The sequence below is a fragment of the Falco peregrinus genome, chromosome 1 (genome assembly GCF_023634155.1).
Source record: "Falco peregrinus isolate bFalPer1 chromosome 1, bFalPer1.pri, whole genome shotgun sequence".
Taxonomy (NCBI): Eukaryota; Metazoa; Chordata; class Aves; order Falconiformes; family Falconidae; genus Falco; species Falco peregrinus.
The window spans coordinates 51,248,944-51,266,650 of NC_073721.1; the positions used below are offsets into that span (position 1 = coordinate 51,248,944).

At 40.7% G+C, this 17,707-nt stretch overlaps 1 protein-coding gene across 21 annotated transcripts in view; it reads right to left on the minus strand.

The window, feature by feature from the left end:
- STRBP (spermatid perinuclear RNA binding protein) overlaps positions 1 to 17,707 on the minus strand; it is a 72,872-nt gene that overhangs the window by 19,937 nt on the left and 35,228 nt on the right. For 10 of the 21 annotated variants that reach the window (XR_008745436.1, XR_008745435.1, XM_055793737.1 and 7 more), the window contains 11 exons: positions 17,478 to 17,622; positions 11,824 to 11,918; positions 11,316 to 11,411; positions 10,448 to 10,559; positions 9,761 to 9,858; positions 9,176 to 9,287; positions 8,359 to 8,484; positions 7,327 to 7,526; positions 3,776 to 3,934; positions 1,540 to 1,674; positions 480 to 620 (listed from right to left, as the gene is read on the minus strand). Coding sequence is in view for 19 of the 21 variants with exons in the window: in XM_055793737.1 (XP_055649712.1) it covers positions 480 to 620; positions 1,540 to 1,674; positions 3,776 to 3,934; positions 7,327 to 7,526; positions 8,359 to 8,484; positions 9,176 to 9,287; positions 9,761 to 9,858; positions 10,448 to 10,559; positions 11,316 to 11,411; positions 11,824 to 11,918; positions 17,478 to 17,622 (1,419 nt within the window). In the remaining 2 variants the exon portion in view is untranslated. The remainder of the gene's footprint in view (positions 1 to 479; positions 621 to 1,539; positions 1,675 to 3,775; positions 3,935 to 7,326; positions 7,527 to 8,358; positions 8,485 to 9,175; positions 9,288 to 9,760; positions 9,859 to 10,447; positions 10,560 to 11,315; positions 11,412 to 11,823; positions 11,919 to 17,477; positions 17,623 to 17,707) is intronic. The other 11 variants (XM_013294387.3, XM_055793732.1, XM_027777967.2 and 8 more) reach the window with 3 other exon arrangements.

The following is a 17,707-nucleotide window of genomic DNA, read 5'->3' on the forward strand; positions in this document are numbered from 1 at the left end:
GAAGTTATTGTGGCTGTTAAACCTAATGGACAAGACTGAGCACTTCATTATACAAATGTTCCTCACCAAACAAAATTGCTCATCTGAAAAGTTGCAAAAATCTCACCAGAATCCAGAGCGTACCTGTCTATAAATGATTTATCCCCCAAGTCTACACGTCCTTCATGATGGAGCACACTACGGAACTGGCCTGAAGCACAAAAGACTTCCCCATCATCGTTGATTGAACCACTGACCTTACTGTATCTCCACCTAACTAGCCCTCTCCTTTTTTGTACCTCCTTTTCTACTGTATTGCCCATAATATGGTCCCAACTCTCAGATTATATTGTTATACTACAGTAATTATTATAGAAGTATTAAAATAGAAACCTTACATGTGTGCATGAACCAAGACTGAAATCACTTGCTTCCTGGATCATAAAACAAACTAGAGCTATGACAACAGAGTGGTCCAAAAAGCAAGTAACAATTCTTACCTGAGGAAGAATCTTCTTTTTCTTGTTGTTTGCTGCATTAGGCCCAGAAAACAGTTTTTCAAGTGCTGCTAACGCAGCACTTGCTTTTGCTACTTTCTTATTTGGGCCCGCACCTCTGAACTTCTGCCCATCTACTTCTACCTGAAATTTGAGATAGGAGTTTATGCCTAGTATTTATCCTTGGGAATACCATGCTGCACCCAGTTGTCATGATGTGCCATCCGTAAAGAACTTCAGTAATAAAAAATACAAATAAAAATCCTTGGTGTTTTATGTGACAAATTTCCATTACTTCTATTATGAAGCTGATAAAGAAAACCCAAGTGATCCTGTGAACCCCTATATCGCAGGTATGAGGAATCTAGAAACTACAAGTGCAATTCAAAAAGGACCAGTGTATCTATTTGATATGGAATTTGGCCAATATATTTGAGCTTCACAAGACATGAATGATAATGATATGGCTAGGAAACAGGGGGGCTAGGAATCATTTCAGGCTCCCCTCATCTTTATCAATACCTTATATACCACTTTCTTTGTCTACACTATACATAACACTGTTTAACTGGGGTGCTACCTCATATTACTTCAGAGCCCAGTGCTACTTCAGAGATGGCACAAGTTAATGAAGAAATCAAATGAGTTTACCCTTTGCTACAGTCATTCCAAATACCCCAGCAAGCTGGCAATAGGAGATTTGCACCAGGCCACTGACATGGCATTACCAAGTACGTTTGCAAAACCTGCAAATCAGGTATGTTTGCCAAGCTCTGGATCTTCTATTTCCCTTCTCCTCACATCAAGACATGATGTGGTTCAGGGCTGTCAGAATCCAGTTTTAATTCTCATTATATTTTCCTAAAGCATAAAAGATACTCCTCTCCCCATGTCTAATCATCACAGCAGCAGTAAGAGATACAAAATTGTGAAAATGTCACCACTAGAGATATGCACTGCAAAAGCAAAATATAAAAAAATCTGAACTGGAGCAGCAAGCAACTCCAAAGACTGAAGCACGGTTAACAAAACCACCTACCAGCTTTGTAACTGCTTCACTCACCTCCATCACAAAGCGTTTGTCATGGCTTCCACCTGTCTCAGAGATGAGCTCATACTTCAGACCTCTTCTTTTTTCATTGAGCTCCATCACCGGGTTTTTGCCACTTGCTGTGAGTATAGGACCCTGAGTTCTTACCTAGAGAGACATTTATGGTGTTGCTTTAGAGCCTTTATCTCCTCAAAAGGCAGACAGCCATCTACAGCATTGTGGCGTACAGTGCCAACGGCCAGCCACTTGGCCAGTGTTACCACTGTGTCAGGCCCTGCAGTAGCTTGTTCTTCCCAACACGTAGGCCTGCCTCAGCAGGCTTCCCAGGAACAGACCTGTATCAAAGGTAACACTGCCTTGGCCTCAGTCTCACATGCTCATAAAGTCTCTTCTCTAAAGAACGGCAGCAGGACAAACAATACTGTAAAAGAAGTCCCACCCTCTTTATTTCTGTTGGTGAGAGCTACTGTCCTTGTGGCTTGGTGTCTACACAAGCTGAACTCAGCATCAGCTGCACTTGGAATTTCAACCCCAAGAGTATCCAAAGCTGAAGATGAGGCCATGGTGTCAAGTTCCTTGAAATCAAAAGCTTTATCACTGAAAGAAGAGATTAGTCTTCCCAACCTTGCTCACAACTCTGCTGCTCGATCTAATTACGTCCTGGCACCACTGAGCTCTGACTGAAGAAGTCTCATATCCCAGGTCACATGTTTCAGCAGAAATAATCTGTAACTCTTTGGAAAGCAAGGAAGGTAACGCTGAGATCTCAGCGTATTAGCCAGCATTAGAGCGCACTCAGCTGCAGGTACAAATGTCTACTTACTAATGAAGAAAAAGGTGATTAAGGGATCAAAGCAGTATTTTCCAAAGCAACTTCTTATTCTGGATAAAGATCAGGAGTCGTAGTACCAGGACCTGCCTTTTGGAAGTAGTGTCTCAAAAGTATAAACATGGAAACCCAAAGTCACGTAGTTTGCGACGTATCTTGGTCATCTTAAAACATTACCCACTTCAAAATTTATTCTATCACAAAGGGAAAATTAACACGTCAGTTTGTTGAGTATAAAATACCCCCATCTCCTTTCTCTGGAATTGTCTCAGTGGACTAAATAGATATGTGAATTGAGCTGTCCGTGATTACGCACTGCTGGAAATTAAGTGGCTTCCAACTGAAGAATTTTGTGTTTTAACATCTCAAGAAGTATCTGAAGAACAGAACAATTACTTATATTTACAGCATAACACACAGCTCCTTGTAGTCCTGGAAAAAAGCATTACAATGAAAAAGAAAGCAGGGATCTACAGTGGTTTATCAGTACAGCCCCCAGAGAGCTTGCCGCAGAGTTAGTAGGCAGATGAAGAAATATACAAATTAAAGGTGTTCATCAGTCTTTACACAGGATGCTTCTCTAAAGTGTCTAGTGACACAAACACTGGTTGAGGAAACTGGAAAGAGAAGGGTGAAAGGGATGACATCTAAACATGAGTTTAAAATCTCCTGGTTTCTCAATGGTGAGAAGAAACAACCAGAAATACTTTTAAGAAAATATCCAATTAAAGTACTACAGACCCATCGCAGCTTGATTCCTGGGGACATTTAGCCAAAGTTACTGAAGTTATGGGAATTTTGTCCTTTAAGCAATACCCTGTTTCCCAGAACTTTAGTGAGAAGACAAGCACAGCATGCTCCTGGTAGCTGAAGCCAGGTGCTACAAGTACCAAAGTTAAAAGTATATCATATTGAAACTGGAGCATTTTCAATGCAGTTTCTAGTCTATTCAGTATGCACAGAGGTATTAGGTTTTACATTTCTTAACATCTCCTAATGAATTTTGATATTTTCATTTATCTTCATGTGTATCAATGTAAAATACTGTCTAAGTATACCTTTTTGACAAACTCACTATTACAAAACAGAAATTGTGAAATTTGCATTACTAGAGCCCAACAGCACCGAACGAGCTCACTAGAGGAGACAACACCTGTTTCAGAGTTTATGGTCTTATAAGAATGAGATGACTACCCCACCTTAAACTTGAGGAAAGAGGACAAATAACTGATCTTTGTGCTACAGTGACACAAAGCCTATGGCAGATTTGATACTAGAAACTCTCTCTTTAATTCCTTAACCACCACCCTAAGATGCCACCCTCTTCTGAAAGGGGGAAAAAAACCCATCCCCACCAACAAAATCAACCCCCCAAACCTATACTTTTCCATCACTTGTACTTTTTAATGCACTACTCACCTCTAGGGTAGCAGAGGTGTCAGCTGTGGAATTTCCAGTATTATTGCTTGGGACTGAAGACATTGTTTCATTTTTACCTTCAGTATCTGATTTTTCATCAGAACTCATACACTCCGCATCAGCATCAAAACCAGTTGGATACCCCATTGCTTGTAAAACCTACAACACAGCCACATGAAATGAACGGTACAATAGGTCGCAGTACAGAAACAAATACAAAGCTGATCACAATACAGAAGAATGTTCACCATGACACTTAATAAAGGTGGATTGCTTAGAAATAAGTTTTCTCTTGCATTGAAATGGAGAACACCACAATAGCAATGGGGAAAATCCTTCCAGTTTTCCAAGAATGGAATCAACACAAACAGAATTTTAAAAGATAGCAATTACTCATGAGCATCATTCATCATCTCAGTAACTCCTTGTAAAATAAGAGATTAAAATTCAGAAGTGCATCCACTGCTGACACTGCTTAACACTATGGTAGGGAGATTGTTTTGCACACCATTTTCCCCTTCTCTCTGTGTCTATGGACAGATCAAGAGATTGACTGTAGGGCAAACAAGACACACAGTCTTAGGAGAATTAAAGCATTGTACTTCTACCAGACGGTACTTCTGGAGTTTCCTAGGAAACCGCAGGCAACAGCCAGTAGGTACCCAAGTGGTATACAAAGTGTGTCCCTGAAGCTAGAGGACTGGTGTCGCGCCTCCCTTGCTTGCATCTTTCAGGAACACCAGATGCTTTCAAAGCAGGTGTACAGGGAGCAAACTCCTAAACTCAGATGTGAGGCGAATGAATGCCCACCTAGCAGAGTAACAAACTGTCTGCAGTAAGCCTACCTCTTAGTGAACCACGTCACAACCTCCAACAACCAGGAGCTGTATATAGCAAATGAAATTTTACCGATTCAGGTACTATTCATCAGTTCCTTCAAAAACATCTTCCACTAGCAAGGTCAGCCCCTCCTCGAACCAGCTACCTAACCTAGTCATACAGTGGTACCAGACACGGGCCCAAAAGAATCTGGAATGAACCTGAAGCTCCACTGAAAATTTAGTCCCAAGAACAAAGTTTGCAGAAACCACTATGTTCCAACACTGAACTGAGAGCTGCATGGGTAAATCCAGGCTCAGCTCCCATACAATCCTATTTTGCTGCATTTTCAGGGCTTCTAAATTTTAAAACGGCTGAGATCTAGAAACTGAAATGGTCGCATTATTCCCTCTTGCAAGTCTGGGAAAGCAGGGCCTGGATCTGCTAGGAATAAAAAGGAAAGAAAAAAAGAAAAAAAAGCTACTCTACCACACCACCCATTTCCTCTTGGCTCGAATCATGAATGTTTTGAAGTGTAGCCAAGGATTTGTATATGTGTAAATTTAGAGAAAACAGAGCTGGGTAGGCACCAGCACAGATCTGGCTGACGCAGAGAGGTTCAAGGGCAGAGAAGTCACAGCTTTTTCAGGGAAATTTCGTATTTAAAAAAAAAACCAAACAAAAACTAACTGCAGGGAGGGAGGCAAAATAAAAGAATGAGGCAGAAGGTCTGGAAGGACACACATGCAGAGAGCTACTTTTCCTGGAGGAACACCACATTCCTTCAGATACTTCTGGACACTTTGAACTTGAAAGCACATGAGACAATGGGATTTTCAAAACTGAAATCAAAGGAAAATAGAAAGTTGCCAGATGAAGCTTCTAAAAAGGATATTCTTGCTCAAAACAAAATGAAGGACAGAATGGCAGATGGGCTTGTTCCTATCATAAGTGCAGTTCTATTAAAAGAGGTTCTCTTTCATAGACTCACAGGACCATTTGGGTTGGAAAAGACCTTTGAGATCATCAAGTCCAACCATTAACTCAGGACTGTCAAGCCCACCACTAGACCATGTCCCTAAGCACCACATCTACGCATCTTTTAAACACCTCCAGGGATGGCGACTCCACCACCTCCCTTGGCAGCCTGTTCCAGTGCTTGACAGGCTGTTTGGTGAAGAATTTTTTCATAATAACCAATCAAAGTCTCCCCTGGTGCAACTTGAGGGCATTTCCTCTTGTCCTGCCACGTGTTACTTGGGAGAAGAGACTGACCCCACCTTGCCACAGCCTCCTTTCAGGCTGTAGGGAGCAATAAGGTCTCCCCTCTGCCTTGTTGAACCTCATACAGTTGCCTCAGCTCATTGGCCCAGCCTGTCCCCATCCCTCTGCAGCACCTCCTGCCCTCCAGCAGATCAGTGCTTCCACCCAATCTGGTGTCATCTGCAAACACACAGAGGGTGCACTCGATCCACTCATCCAGATCATTGATAAAGATATTAAACAGGGCCAGCCCCAGTACTGAGCCCTGGGGAGCACCACTTGTGACCAGCCACCGGCTGGATTTAAGTCTGGTCACCACCATTCTTCGGGCCTGGCCATCCAGCCAGTGTTTCACCCAGCAAAGCACACCCCTCCAAGCCAGGGGCAGCCAGCTTCTCCATGAGAATGCTGTGCGAAACTGTGTCAAAGGCTTTACTGAAGTCTAGGTAGACAACATCCACAGCCTTTCCCTCATCCACTAAGCTGGTCACCTTGTTGTAGAAGGACATCAGGTTAGTCACAAAGAACCTGCCTCTCATAACCCCACGCTGGCTGGGCCTGACCACCTGGTTGTCTTGCACATGCTGCATGATGGCACTCAGGAAGATCTGCTCCATGGCCTTCCCTGGCACAAAGGTCATTCTAGTTCCCCACATCCTCCTTCTGGCCCTTCTTGTAGATAGACATCAACTTCCAGTCAACTGGGACCTCCCTGGTTAGCCAGGACTGCTGATAAATGATGGAGAGTGGCTTGGTGAGCATGTCTGCTGGCTCCCTCAGTACCCAGAGCTGTCTGTAAGAAACTTTTGTTTCTTCCCAGAAACGCCTCAGGCTCAGTCTGCTTTAGCAGTCTGAACTGTCCTCATGCAGTACAACGAAGATGTTCATGTTGGATGTTCCAGTCTATCACTGCTTTACAGACCTAAGTTCTGTCATGCGGAGCACCTACAAGAAGCAATAGTAGGTTGACTAGTACCTGAATGATACTAAAAATTGAGTGGAGACCAATCATTTACGTACATTGTTTATCCCGGCACGCAAAGGTACTCTTCAGACACTGAAGATACGAAACAACTGCATGTTTCCAGGAGCTCACAACCCAGGAATGGACACAGAGAAGGAAGGGGAGAAAGAGGGAGCCACCAACATGCCATTTTCAAACCAACAGGAGGAAGGAGTAGAACAGAACAAAACTGAACCCCTCCAGTCCAGAACTTACACAGCACATTTGATCCATTGTCACATGAGCTGACCTGCACAGCCCTGGGAATTTCTCCCTCCCCTCCACTAGTATAAAACCAGCGATGCTCTTTGAACCACGGCCAGCTGTGTTTAGAGAGTACATAGGCAGTAGCTCAGTTTCATCCAGATTTTTTTTAATTTTGAGGTTGCATATTACTAGTTCTAACCATATTTTACACTCTCTGTTCCAAGATCTGGGGTTAGCAGATTACTTCAGGCTGCCTTACCTTCACTGCCACATGGAGCTTGGCTGTTTTCTTAGAAGGTCCTGATGCTTCATATGTCGTACCATCAACATCTACAGACATTGTGAAGACTGGGGCATGGACTGGACCAGACTGTGACAGCAGCTTATACTGAAGCCCTGGCCTGATTTGGTTCAGCCTCATCAGAGCATTCATGAGATCTATTGCTTTACTATCTAGTACTAGTACAAGATAGTAGAAAGGGGGTGGGGGAGGAGGAGGGTGGGAAAAAAAAAAAAAAAAAAAAAGAAAATGAACAAAACAAGATGAACAGAAAAATGAAACAGTTTGCATTTCAGTGCCTTCTGTCTGTATAAAGGAGCAAAACAACCCCTCAGCCTCTCAGAGGTTGAGGGTAGCCATAACACTGTTAAGTCTTTAATAAGCCATTCTACGTCGGGGTAACAACTGTAATTACCCATTTTTTTTATATTGTTAACACAATTTTTTGCAGCTAGCTCTATTCTTCCTGGCTGCTATAAAAGGAGTAACACGTTTTATAGGTAGTGAGGAACCAGATCCAGAATGGACTGGATCCCAGCAATGCTGAGAGACTTCTAGTCTGTGCATATGTGCAATGTCAGTGTTTTGTAGATTAAGCATTTTATTTTTCTTGCAGTCTTAGGAGACCAAGAACTAGCTCAAGAAGGGGAAGAATGCAAAAAAGCAAATCTTCACACAGCAAAGCCACTGCAGTATTTTGAAAAAATCCCACGGTACAGGGACATGATCAATAAAATACCTCAGCTGCTTGGGCAACTGAAAGTTTTACTGTAACTTGATGGGGAATCCCATTTAAAAATGCAAATCATTCAGTTAGTAAAACATGTCAGGGGAAATTCAGATGCACAATAAGAGATGTTTGACATTCTAAATGTGGGGTGGTAAGAGACAACATTTTTTGTTCCAAAGACTTTTGCACATGCTATTCCACACCAACACAGAGAAGCTTTTAAGCCAACTCCCACTGCACAATAGATCTTTGAAAACAGAATGGAAAAGTGTTGCACTTACTTTTCCTCAGATTACGCTTCATCTTTTTATTTGGATCTTTATCATCCCCAACACTATCTTCAAATGGTCTCTTAAGAGCAGATGAGCCTGTACCTAGGGTATAAATTTCCTTGTAATATGGATATGCTATTAGAAAAACAAAATTCCACAGCAGGAGTCTGATTAGTCCCATACTGTTCCTTGCATGTTTATAATGAAGAGAACTCAACCATCAGTCAAAGCTTTCTTACGGCTACACGTAAGCCAATATTAGCTTATTACTCACTGTACCGTGCCATGCAAGGTGTCTGTTTCCAATATCATGTGCGATATAAGTAGTGTTATTCTGCTGTGTTGCTTTTTACAGTTACTCTAAGGCAAAAACTCTAATAATACTGTTTTCACAAAAATATACATAGAAATTTATTTTTATTAGAAGTATATAGTTTTCTAGGAAAAATTATTGAGAAATTCGTATTATAGACACTAGTTATATGCTTTTTGACAAGTCTACAGTCTCTCCTTCCCCAGCATAAGAATCATAAACACTGCTTCTGCTATTCAGACCCCAAAGGGCTTTGTGCTTGAAGAAAATTAATCAGGTATATTCTAGCTGTACTGCTGCTCCTCTGCTGGTACTTCTAGAGAACAGAACTTCCAGATTTTCTCCCTAACACTGAAATATTTAAAAAAAAAAAAAACAAAAAACCAAACACATTTAACACAAAGAAAAGTCTTTACCTTACATTCACAGCATGTAACTCAGGAATTTCACCCATTCTAAATTAATCCCTAGTTTACTGCCCAATTAGTGACTTTTGGAGCAAACAATACCTACCTTCTTTGTCAGTTACTGACCAGGAATATTTCTGAAATGATTTATTTGATGGGAGGGGATCCATTTCCAAAACTTTATAGATCTGACCAAAGGCTGATAATCTGAGGGCATGCTATAAGGTGACAGCAGAAACGTAAGTTACATCACAGCGCTACTTTACCTCAGTTATCTAAGTTTCTAAATATCTTTGTAGACACAAAGACACTTCTATGAGAAGACAGCTTCTACAGCTATCTTCTATGATAGCTATAGGTAATGCTAATGTCTAAAAATTTAAAACTCAATTTCTGTAATACAAAGTGCAGGGCACATTGACAGGGAGCATACTCAAGGGCTCTGTGCCATAAGCACTTGAGGTGGGACACAGGCGGTGCGCAGCCATTTGACTGCTTTTGTGAGGATTAGATTTCATATACCTTTAACTCTTGCACTCATCAACTATCCTTTAATCCTTCCAGGGCAGCGCACCAGAAAAACTGTCAGGACTACCATTAAAATAAGCTATCCTGGCAGAGAATAAATTGTATTAACAAGCTAAAATCTTCACTGCTACAGTATCTAGCTCCTCAGATGTATGTTTTCTACCTGAGCACTGTGTGTAATGGCTTCTTTTTGCTGGACTGTCATATTAGACAAAGCATCTGTTGGCTCCCGTTCACAGGGGTCATGCAGACCAGGGCCTCCTAGGAGGAAAAGAGGCAAAGCAGATTATTGAGAGTAGTAAATGAGAAGCAATATGAAAATGGGGACTGATGGGACATTGTAACAGCTAATCTCAGTCTTCAGCTGAGCAGGAAGTGCGCCTTTTCTAGTAAGGGATTCAAACGTCACACAAAGCAAGCTAACCCCGAGATTTTACTCCCTTGCAGCAATGGCCACAGAACTTACCAGGGTTAACACCACACATATGTAATAGCATGAACTAAAAGCAGTAAGTTTTAAAAAAACATATAATTTGGATAGATATGTAGATTTTAATGAATCTACAGAAAACAGATGGTCATTAAGTCTACTAGGGTTAATTTATAAACAAACCTAACATTCCCCACTAACTACTTCCGCTTTAGAAGTACTCAATCAAACAGTTACAATCATGCAGCTTCTTTTTTTCTTTTTATTTCCTCTTAATTTCAAACAACAAATTATTCATTTAGCTCCACTGCAGGTTAGGAGTTCAAGGGAGGCGTTTTTCATCTAATCGCACAGCCACAGCAAAACATTAAAGCTGTCTGATCAACCTTTGATATTCCTGAAGTTAATCTGTCCCCTTACCAGGAAGCAGGATTCCAGATGCCAAACACTCCATTACTCGTCGCAGCGCTTCCCCAGCGCCCAAAGGTCTATTACAAGTACCTATAGATTTTTCACATATAAGCTCGAGTGGCTAGAAGACATTAAATTATGATTAGTATGGACACAAGGGTAACTGTAACTGCAGTTAAATATGGAGGGGTAGAGGGGAAGAATATTCACATCAGCTCGCTTCATTTTTAATCCACTACGGCTCTAACTGACAGAGACAGACATCCCAGAGGACAGTTCATGGCATGTGTATTTGCTCCCTGCCCTGAGTCATCTTTTGAGGAAACCAACTGCTCTCCATTAAGTGCCCAGGAAGTCTAAATGGAGGAGCCTTCTAAAGCCAAGTCACATGAATATTCTCCTCCTCTCAAGGTTTGTCAGTTCTACGTGAAAAAAACACTGCCTCCACTGAGCTACAATGTTCCTCGCTGGATACGCAGAGCATTTAGGCCTCCCCAAACCTGCCAACATGACATAGTAACCTCTGGTAGGAGCAGCACTCTCACGGTATTCTCAGAAATATTCTCGGGATATTTCTGAAAAGTTAAATTTAGAAGCACCAGGTGAGACTCTATTGCAAATCCTTGAGGATGTGCAAGGCCCACAGCATTACGTCTCTTTCCATGGCATCTGTACACCCTAAGGACTGAACAAGTACTTGCGTTCTCTTTCCTTCCTACAAGTACTTCCCTACATGGGTCACAGTTAGTGAGGAGTAAAAGGAAGGGGGGTTTAAGGTGTTTCATACAATGCACTGTCTTCTCCAATCCAGACACTGCTACAATTCTCAGGAGACCTGAGACCCGACCTTGTGGCCTTCAACTCTTTCTGTACTTACCCATCCTTTCAGTGGTGCCCACGTGGGGACTCTGTTGCACAAATCCCGCAGAATACGAAGGACAATTACACATGATTTTAGTCCATTTGCCCTGGCCTAAAACAAACAAAATGATTCCAATACACCTGCAAAAACCTGGCCTTCAATTTTGCTTTTCTTTTTAAATGCACAGAGTCCTGGGATAGATTTTTTTAATTATTATTATTACTACTTAATCAGCTTCATGCAAAATAAAAAGTGTTATATAAAAGTAAAATACTTCAATTTAGAGAGACATAAAAAAGAAAGCAAAATGTCAAGATTGCTTTTGTAGCCTCATGACAACTCTAGACCAGCTGGCTGTCTACCTGTCACGTTTGCCCTTGCACAGTACAGCACTGAATTCAGAATTCTAGACCTTTGCTCTATTAGGGGCTAGTCAGACATTAAAGAGGCATTAAAATTAAAACTGTCTCAAATTAAACCTCGTAAGGCTACAATAACAACAAGGTAAGAACAAATAGCCAACCTGAAACCATTTGGCGTGCCGCAGAGACGCCAAGGCCTCCAGGCATTTCTGCCTGTCCAATAAGTCCGGAGGATCTTTCATCGCAACATTATCTACTGGTAAAAATGGGATAAAAAGAGACAGATACAATTTGACCAAGGGGTTTCTGTCACAATACAAAAAGAGTGGCAGCATCTCAATGAGATAATAAGACTCCCAGAATTTAAGTGCACTGTGTTATTTAATTTAAACAAGCCATTAAAGGTAGTAAATGTGCACGTGTGCAACAGAAGCAAAGGCATTCACTCCTTGTAAAATAATAGTAATAATAAAGATGGCCACTGCTACAGACAATCTGGGATCTTATTAAAAATGTAGAACACATTTCAGGGCAGAAAATAGCTATATAGCACTTTCCTCTTTTTTGGTTCTTTTTTTTTGTTGTTGGGTTATATTGGGCACTTTTTTCCCCTCTTCCTTCCCTTTGTGACTTTCATGGCACAAAGGTGGCAGAGAATTTCAAAGAGACAAGCTTCTTTTGACAAAAGGAAGATATTCTTGTAAGGGTATAAAAAAAACCCCCTGTAATCAGTAGAAAGTGAAGTTATGTCCATGCAACTGTTGAGAATTCCACAGAAAAACACTGAATATATTTGAAATATTATTGCATGAACAGTACTAGCCAATATAATTCAATGAAAGAAATATACCAGAAATGCTAGTAAGATATTTTACAGTCAGATTAGTCTTTCATATAACAAGAACATATGAAAGAAGTGAGTAAATTTGGTAACTTCCAGATTATTAGTGTACTGGAGAGGTGGCCGCCTCTTGTAAAACTCTTCCCAACAGCAACTGAAATCAACAGAGGAAATTCAAAGTCGTCTTTGAGAGACAAGACACTGATATCTTCTGTCCAGGTTTACACACTTTTGGTTTTTTCCCCTTTCTCTTTTCTTTATCCAGCATGCAACAAACTGCTTTTAGCAGTCACATCCAGTTTTATATTGAGGGACATCACGCGTCAGTCCTTTCTTCCCTAGATTTATGGGGTTTTTTAATCTTAAGTATCTATCAGCATCCAGATTCTCTGGAAACTCTGAACAAATGACAGACCTTGCATATCTATGAAATCTGGTTTAAAATATTTTAGTTTTTAGCTAACATGAGAACATTTTAGAAGAACTAAATAAATCCATGGCTCAACTAAAACTTTGAATATGTTTAATTTCCCATGAGTACGCTATTAGTCTTTATTTCAAAATAAATAATTTGGAAATACAGTCTTTTCATTATTCACAGCAGTCAGCTCTCCAGGTCTTCAAGACCACTATGCAGATCTGAATGAAAAACAATATCCATTACAAATTAAAGACTATGCTAGATAAGCAAAATCCAGCAAGTATCATCAGTCTGTAGTACAGTTTATTAGTAACACCTCAAAGTACATTATTGCAGGTTGCTTTGGATAGTACTGGTTACATGTGCAACTGCATCTTTAACGTTGAAGTTGCTTCACCTCCTATGCCATTCCAGGGGAAGGTTACTCTGGTAAAAGCACATTATGTTATGATGGATAAAAGAGCCCAAAGCTAAAAAAAAAATCCAAAACAACCAAAACCAAAAAAAAACCCACCCCAAAACAAGAAAAAATTAAACCACAGTGTAAAACTGAACAGAACCAGGTATCTTGTTGTGACAGTTCACAGTTGCGGTTTGCACCTGCTGGCTCTGCTGTCGGCAGAAGACTCAAGTGCTATAAGCTTATTTTCTAACCCCAATGAACTTCGCAGCAGATATTTGCATTGTTTCTTATTGCCCTCATCAACAGTACGACAATACGGGGATTAATCACACCTCTTGCCAGTTTTCCAAATAAAAGCTGCAAAGTCTCAAAGCATTGGATTTCTACAAGCACAAAAGGTCACTTTGAAACACAAGATTTGCTTCTAGATTTCCTTTGCAGTTTCATCATTTTCAGGAGTAACATTTTGTGGCACACAATTACTGAATGTACATCTCTCTAGTTCTGTAAGAAAACTTTATTGTGGACAATATAAACATCTGCTTAAAGCTCATGTACAAAACAACTACTGTCAATGAATGATCAGAATCTTATTTTAAAACGTTAGAAATGGCAAAGGTGACTGATTGCAAAATCATTGTTTGCAGTGAACCAAATCTTTAAACACCTAGAGACTTTTACTTAGTAGTGTACAAGGCTCTGCTGAAGTTTGTTGCAGACATTGACAAAGCAAATTCATTTTTCCTTTAAAAACAGAATATGTGTCATCTGCCACTCAGGTGAATGAAAAACCTTGTAAGATTTAATTTGTTTCAACAAGTTAGAATCACGCTTTTTCCTACAGGAGTAAGGCTGTTGCCAAAGGTCTAAATTACAGGCATCTTGGAGGATTTTGCCCATTGGAATTTCAGTACTTGGGGTCCTGAGCACCTTTCGCAGATGTTGCAGTCAGCCAACTTTTGGGTGCAAGATTCTATTAAACAGAAAGATGAAGAGAACAGGCAGTGAAGAGGGCGAGCGGCTTGCAGCAGGCTCCCTTTCGATACCCTCAGGAGAATGGCATGTTTCTTCATGCTCTGCCAGTCAGGAAAGTGAGACCAAATCAAAATTTTCAAATGTGATTGCACAGCTTTACTTTTTTTCTCATGGTTTTAACAAGGGCAACGATAGAAGGAGTTTAAATGAACAGTTAATAATAAAGCCCTGACGTTAGCTCACACTATGCAGCCCAGAACCAATCCTTCAGGAATTCTCTCCCTGCTTGCTGCATGTGTTCTCTTCACACAGTAGCTGTCAACTTCATTCATTTGCAGCCAGCCATACGAGGAGCGTTGTCTTCTCCACAGAGGTAAGGTAAACCTGTCACTCGTTGCCCCTTCAAAGGCACTTGGCACCTTTGGAGCATCGCTGGCTGCGTCTGCCCGGCAAAGGCAGCAGCAGAGGCAGGACTGTTTATGCAGCAGCTGCGCAAGGAGCAAGGTTGATTTCAGCCCCACTTTGGTAAATGAACTTGTTCATTATTGCATAAGCTTGTTGTTACTGTACGCTCAGTAACAATGACTGATTTACAAGCTACAACGTTCTGGTCTGGGAAGCCCGGTTTATATTTGATGCTATGACTAAAAATTCAGTTTCTTAAGAAGTTTGAATTTTAAACAGATGCAAGATGCAGGAATTTTAGGTGCTTGACTTCTCAAGTCCACATGAGACAGCAGAGCTTTATGGATAGCCGTTTGTGAGAAACACTGAAATGCACACACACACTGGTCCACTATTTATTTTTGCTAACAAGCAGCAAAAACAAATAGGATGAACACCACATCTTAAACATGAACACTTTTCCAAAGAGGTGGGGACTGAAGAGAAATCCAGGCATGTTTTTCGAATACATTCTGACATCAGGGCATGAAGGCACACACAGCATTCCTACAGAACAAATGGGAGCACTGATAACGAGGTCCGTTACGCCTAACCTCGCCAGTTTGGTTAGAGGACAGATTAGTGCTAATCACACCGAACCTGAAACCTTGGTCAGTTTCGTGCCACGCCGCTCCCTGGGTGCCAGCGGGCGGGCAGCCAGCCACAGCGCCTGCAACCCCACCGCCTATCTTACAGTGAGATGAAAGGCAAGTTGAGAAGCATTTTGAGCTCCTTCATTCAAAAGGATGTAGGGAATAAACTCAAAACAGTTTTTAAAACTGCATAGAAAGTATATTTACATTTGGTTGGCATTATTCAGGAGTATTGAAAAAATATGGCAGTACTTTCTTTGGAGAGGTGATCAAGGTATTTTCAGCAGACAGTTTTCTCTTGAGTCATCTTCCCTTGATATTAGACATGAAACCTTTTTGGTCTGAATCTAAGTGAAAGTGACCTAAATATGGTTGGAAATACAAAAAAAATATGCCCCTCTTAAATTTACTTAGTGACATCTGCATAACTTTTCACATACCTTAGAAAAGGAATATGATAAATGATTCTGTTCACTTGTGTTGAATCAATGTCAAAGAACCTGGGCTTTAAAACAAGATCAATTACCTTGTTAACTGTCTTGTCAGCTGTACAGAAATGACAGCGTAACAGCACTCTTAAGGGAGGTAGTAAAACCATTTTAAGTTTAAAAGAAATTAGTACAGAATCTTGAAGAATATTTTAAGATACTGAAAACAAAACAAAACGCCCACATTTTAAATGTAGGAAAGCATAAAAATCCAAATCCTCACTCAGTTTGTGATGAGTTCAGGAGTCCCCAGAGTTTACTGCCACAAAGGCATTGTTTTTTGCAAGAAAATACTTGGACAGAAACCTTTGTGAAAAACTGCATCCCCTTGTGAGAATCTTATTAATCCTTTACCATTAAAATTTGTTCTGCACTTTGTGCTCTTTCTCACAAATACGGATCAGCTGCAAGAACTACAGGGCTGATCTCAGCATCTTATGGGAAGCTGAAGAATAACTGAAGTAACATGCAATTTATTTTTAAATGGTCTTGCAAAAGAGCATGGTTACTAATTTGAGAATAAGCAGACATTGCAATTAGGGAATCTTTGCCATTCATCTGTTTTGTAAGATTTTTCTGCATCCAACTGCTGCCAAAGTGTAACATTTCATTTGAAAAGGGATCCTTCCTGCCATGGCCTCAAACAAAAACCAGGAGAAACTGACCAACATTTCTCATTGTGTCGGTATTTCATGTGGGAGAAGGGAGGAAGCAAAGGACTTGTGGCAAGTCTAGAAATGGGAAGAGAGCAACAGGGAGTTCCCTAGCCCACATGGGCCCAGCTGCCTCAGTTGTCATGACAGAGAGTGGCCAGTTGGTCAAAGGTCTGACATCATCCAGTGGCAAAGTTTCTAGGGACAGGTTTGGGAAGCGGAAGCAGAAATTACTGACAAGATTCTAAAAATGAAACAAAGTATGGCTACATTTGCTCTTCTCTAGTTCTCTGTGTTTGTTTCCAACCTGGTTGATACTACCAGTCAACATTCCTTGAACAAGGGGCATGGAACTACATTGGACATCAAGCAGTTAGGGAGAAGGAACAGAAAGAAACTAAGTTACCATTTGCTACATCTATTTTGCTCTAAAGACGTGAGGTACACCATTCAATTCAGAAGCAAAAGTGCTGTGTTACAGCACTGCAACTTCAGTTGTATCCCAGTTAGGAAACTCTTAAAAGCTAGAAACATATACATATGTATCATCAATTAATAAAAATTGAGGGCCAGGATGACATACTTGCGAGCTTTGCAGGAGAGTGTTTTTATGTAAAAGGAGAAATAATTTTATGAGGTTTTCAAGATACTACCAACCAATCCCACTTGACTGACTTAATTCGAAAACAAGACTGTGCAGCGCTGGGGTGCTCAAGAATTAACTAGCAAGTCTGAAAAAAAGAACTAAGATCTACTTGTACGTCCCAGTTATCAATGTAGGCATATTGCTTGCAAATGAAAGCTATGCATATTTTACATGAAAATTAAGTGACTGTTGTCTTTTTAAGGCACAGATAAGGTAACCTATGGTCGCAATAGCCAATCTAGTTAGTACATGATGCACAATTAAAAACCTACTTCCCAATTAACCCTGTGCTGCACAGTCAGGGCATTTAGATAGAACAGTCTTAAAAACAAGTTAAAACGCTCTGTGTACCTCCTTCCTTCTTCTCTGCTTCATCTCGAATGAGAGGGGATGTAAGTATCACCTTCAAAGTTAGCTTGGGCTCCTTTGTGTTACGAATAATAATAGCTGCCTCATTTACATGCTCCTCCACGAGATACTTCTCTTCTGTAAGTTTCTGAAAGTCACCAAGAAAGATTTCAAGAATCTCCCAATCAACTGAAAAACTGCAAAATCTCTGTATGTGCATATGCCTCTTAACT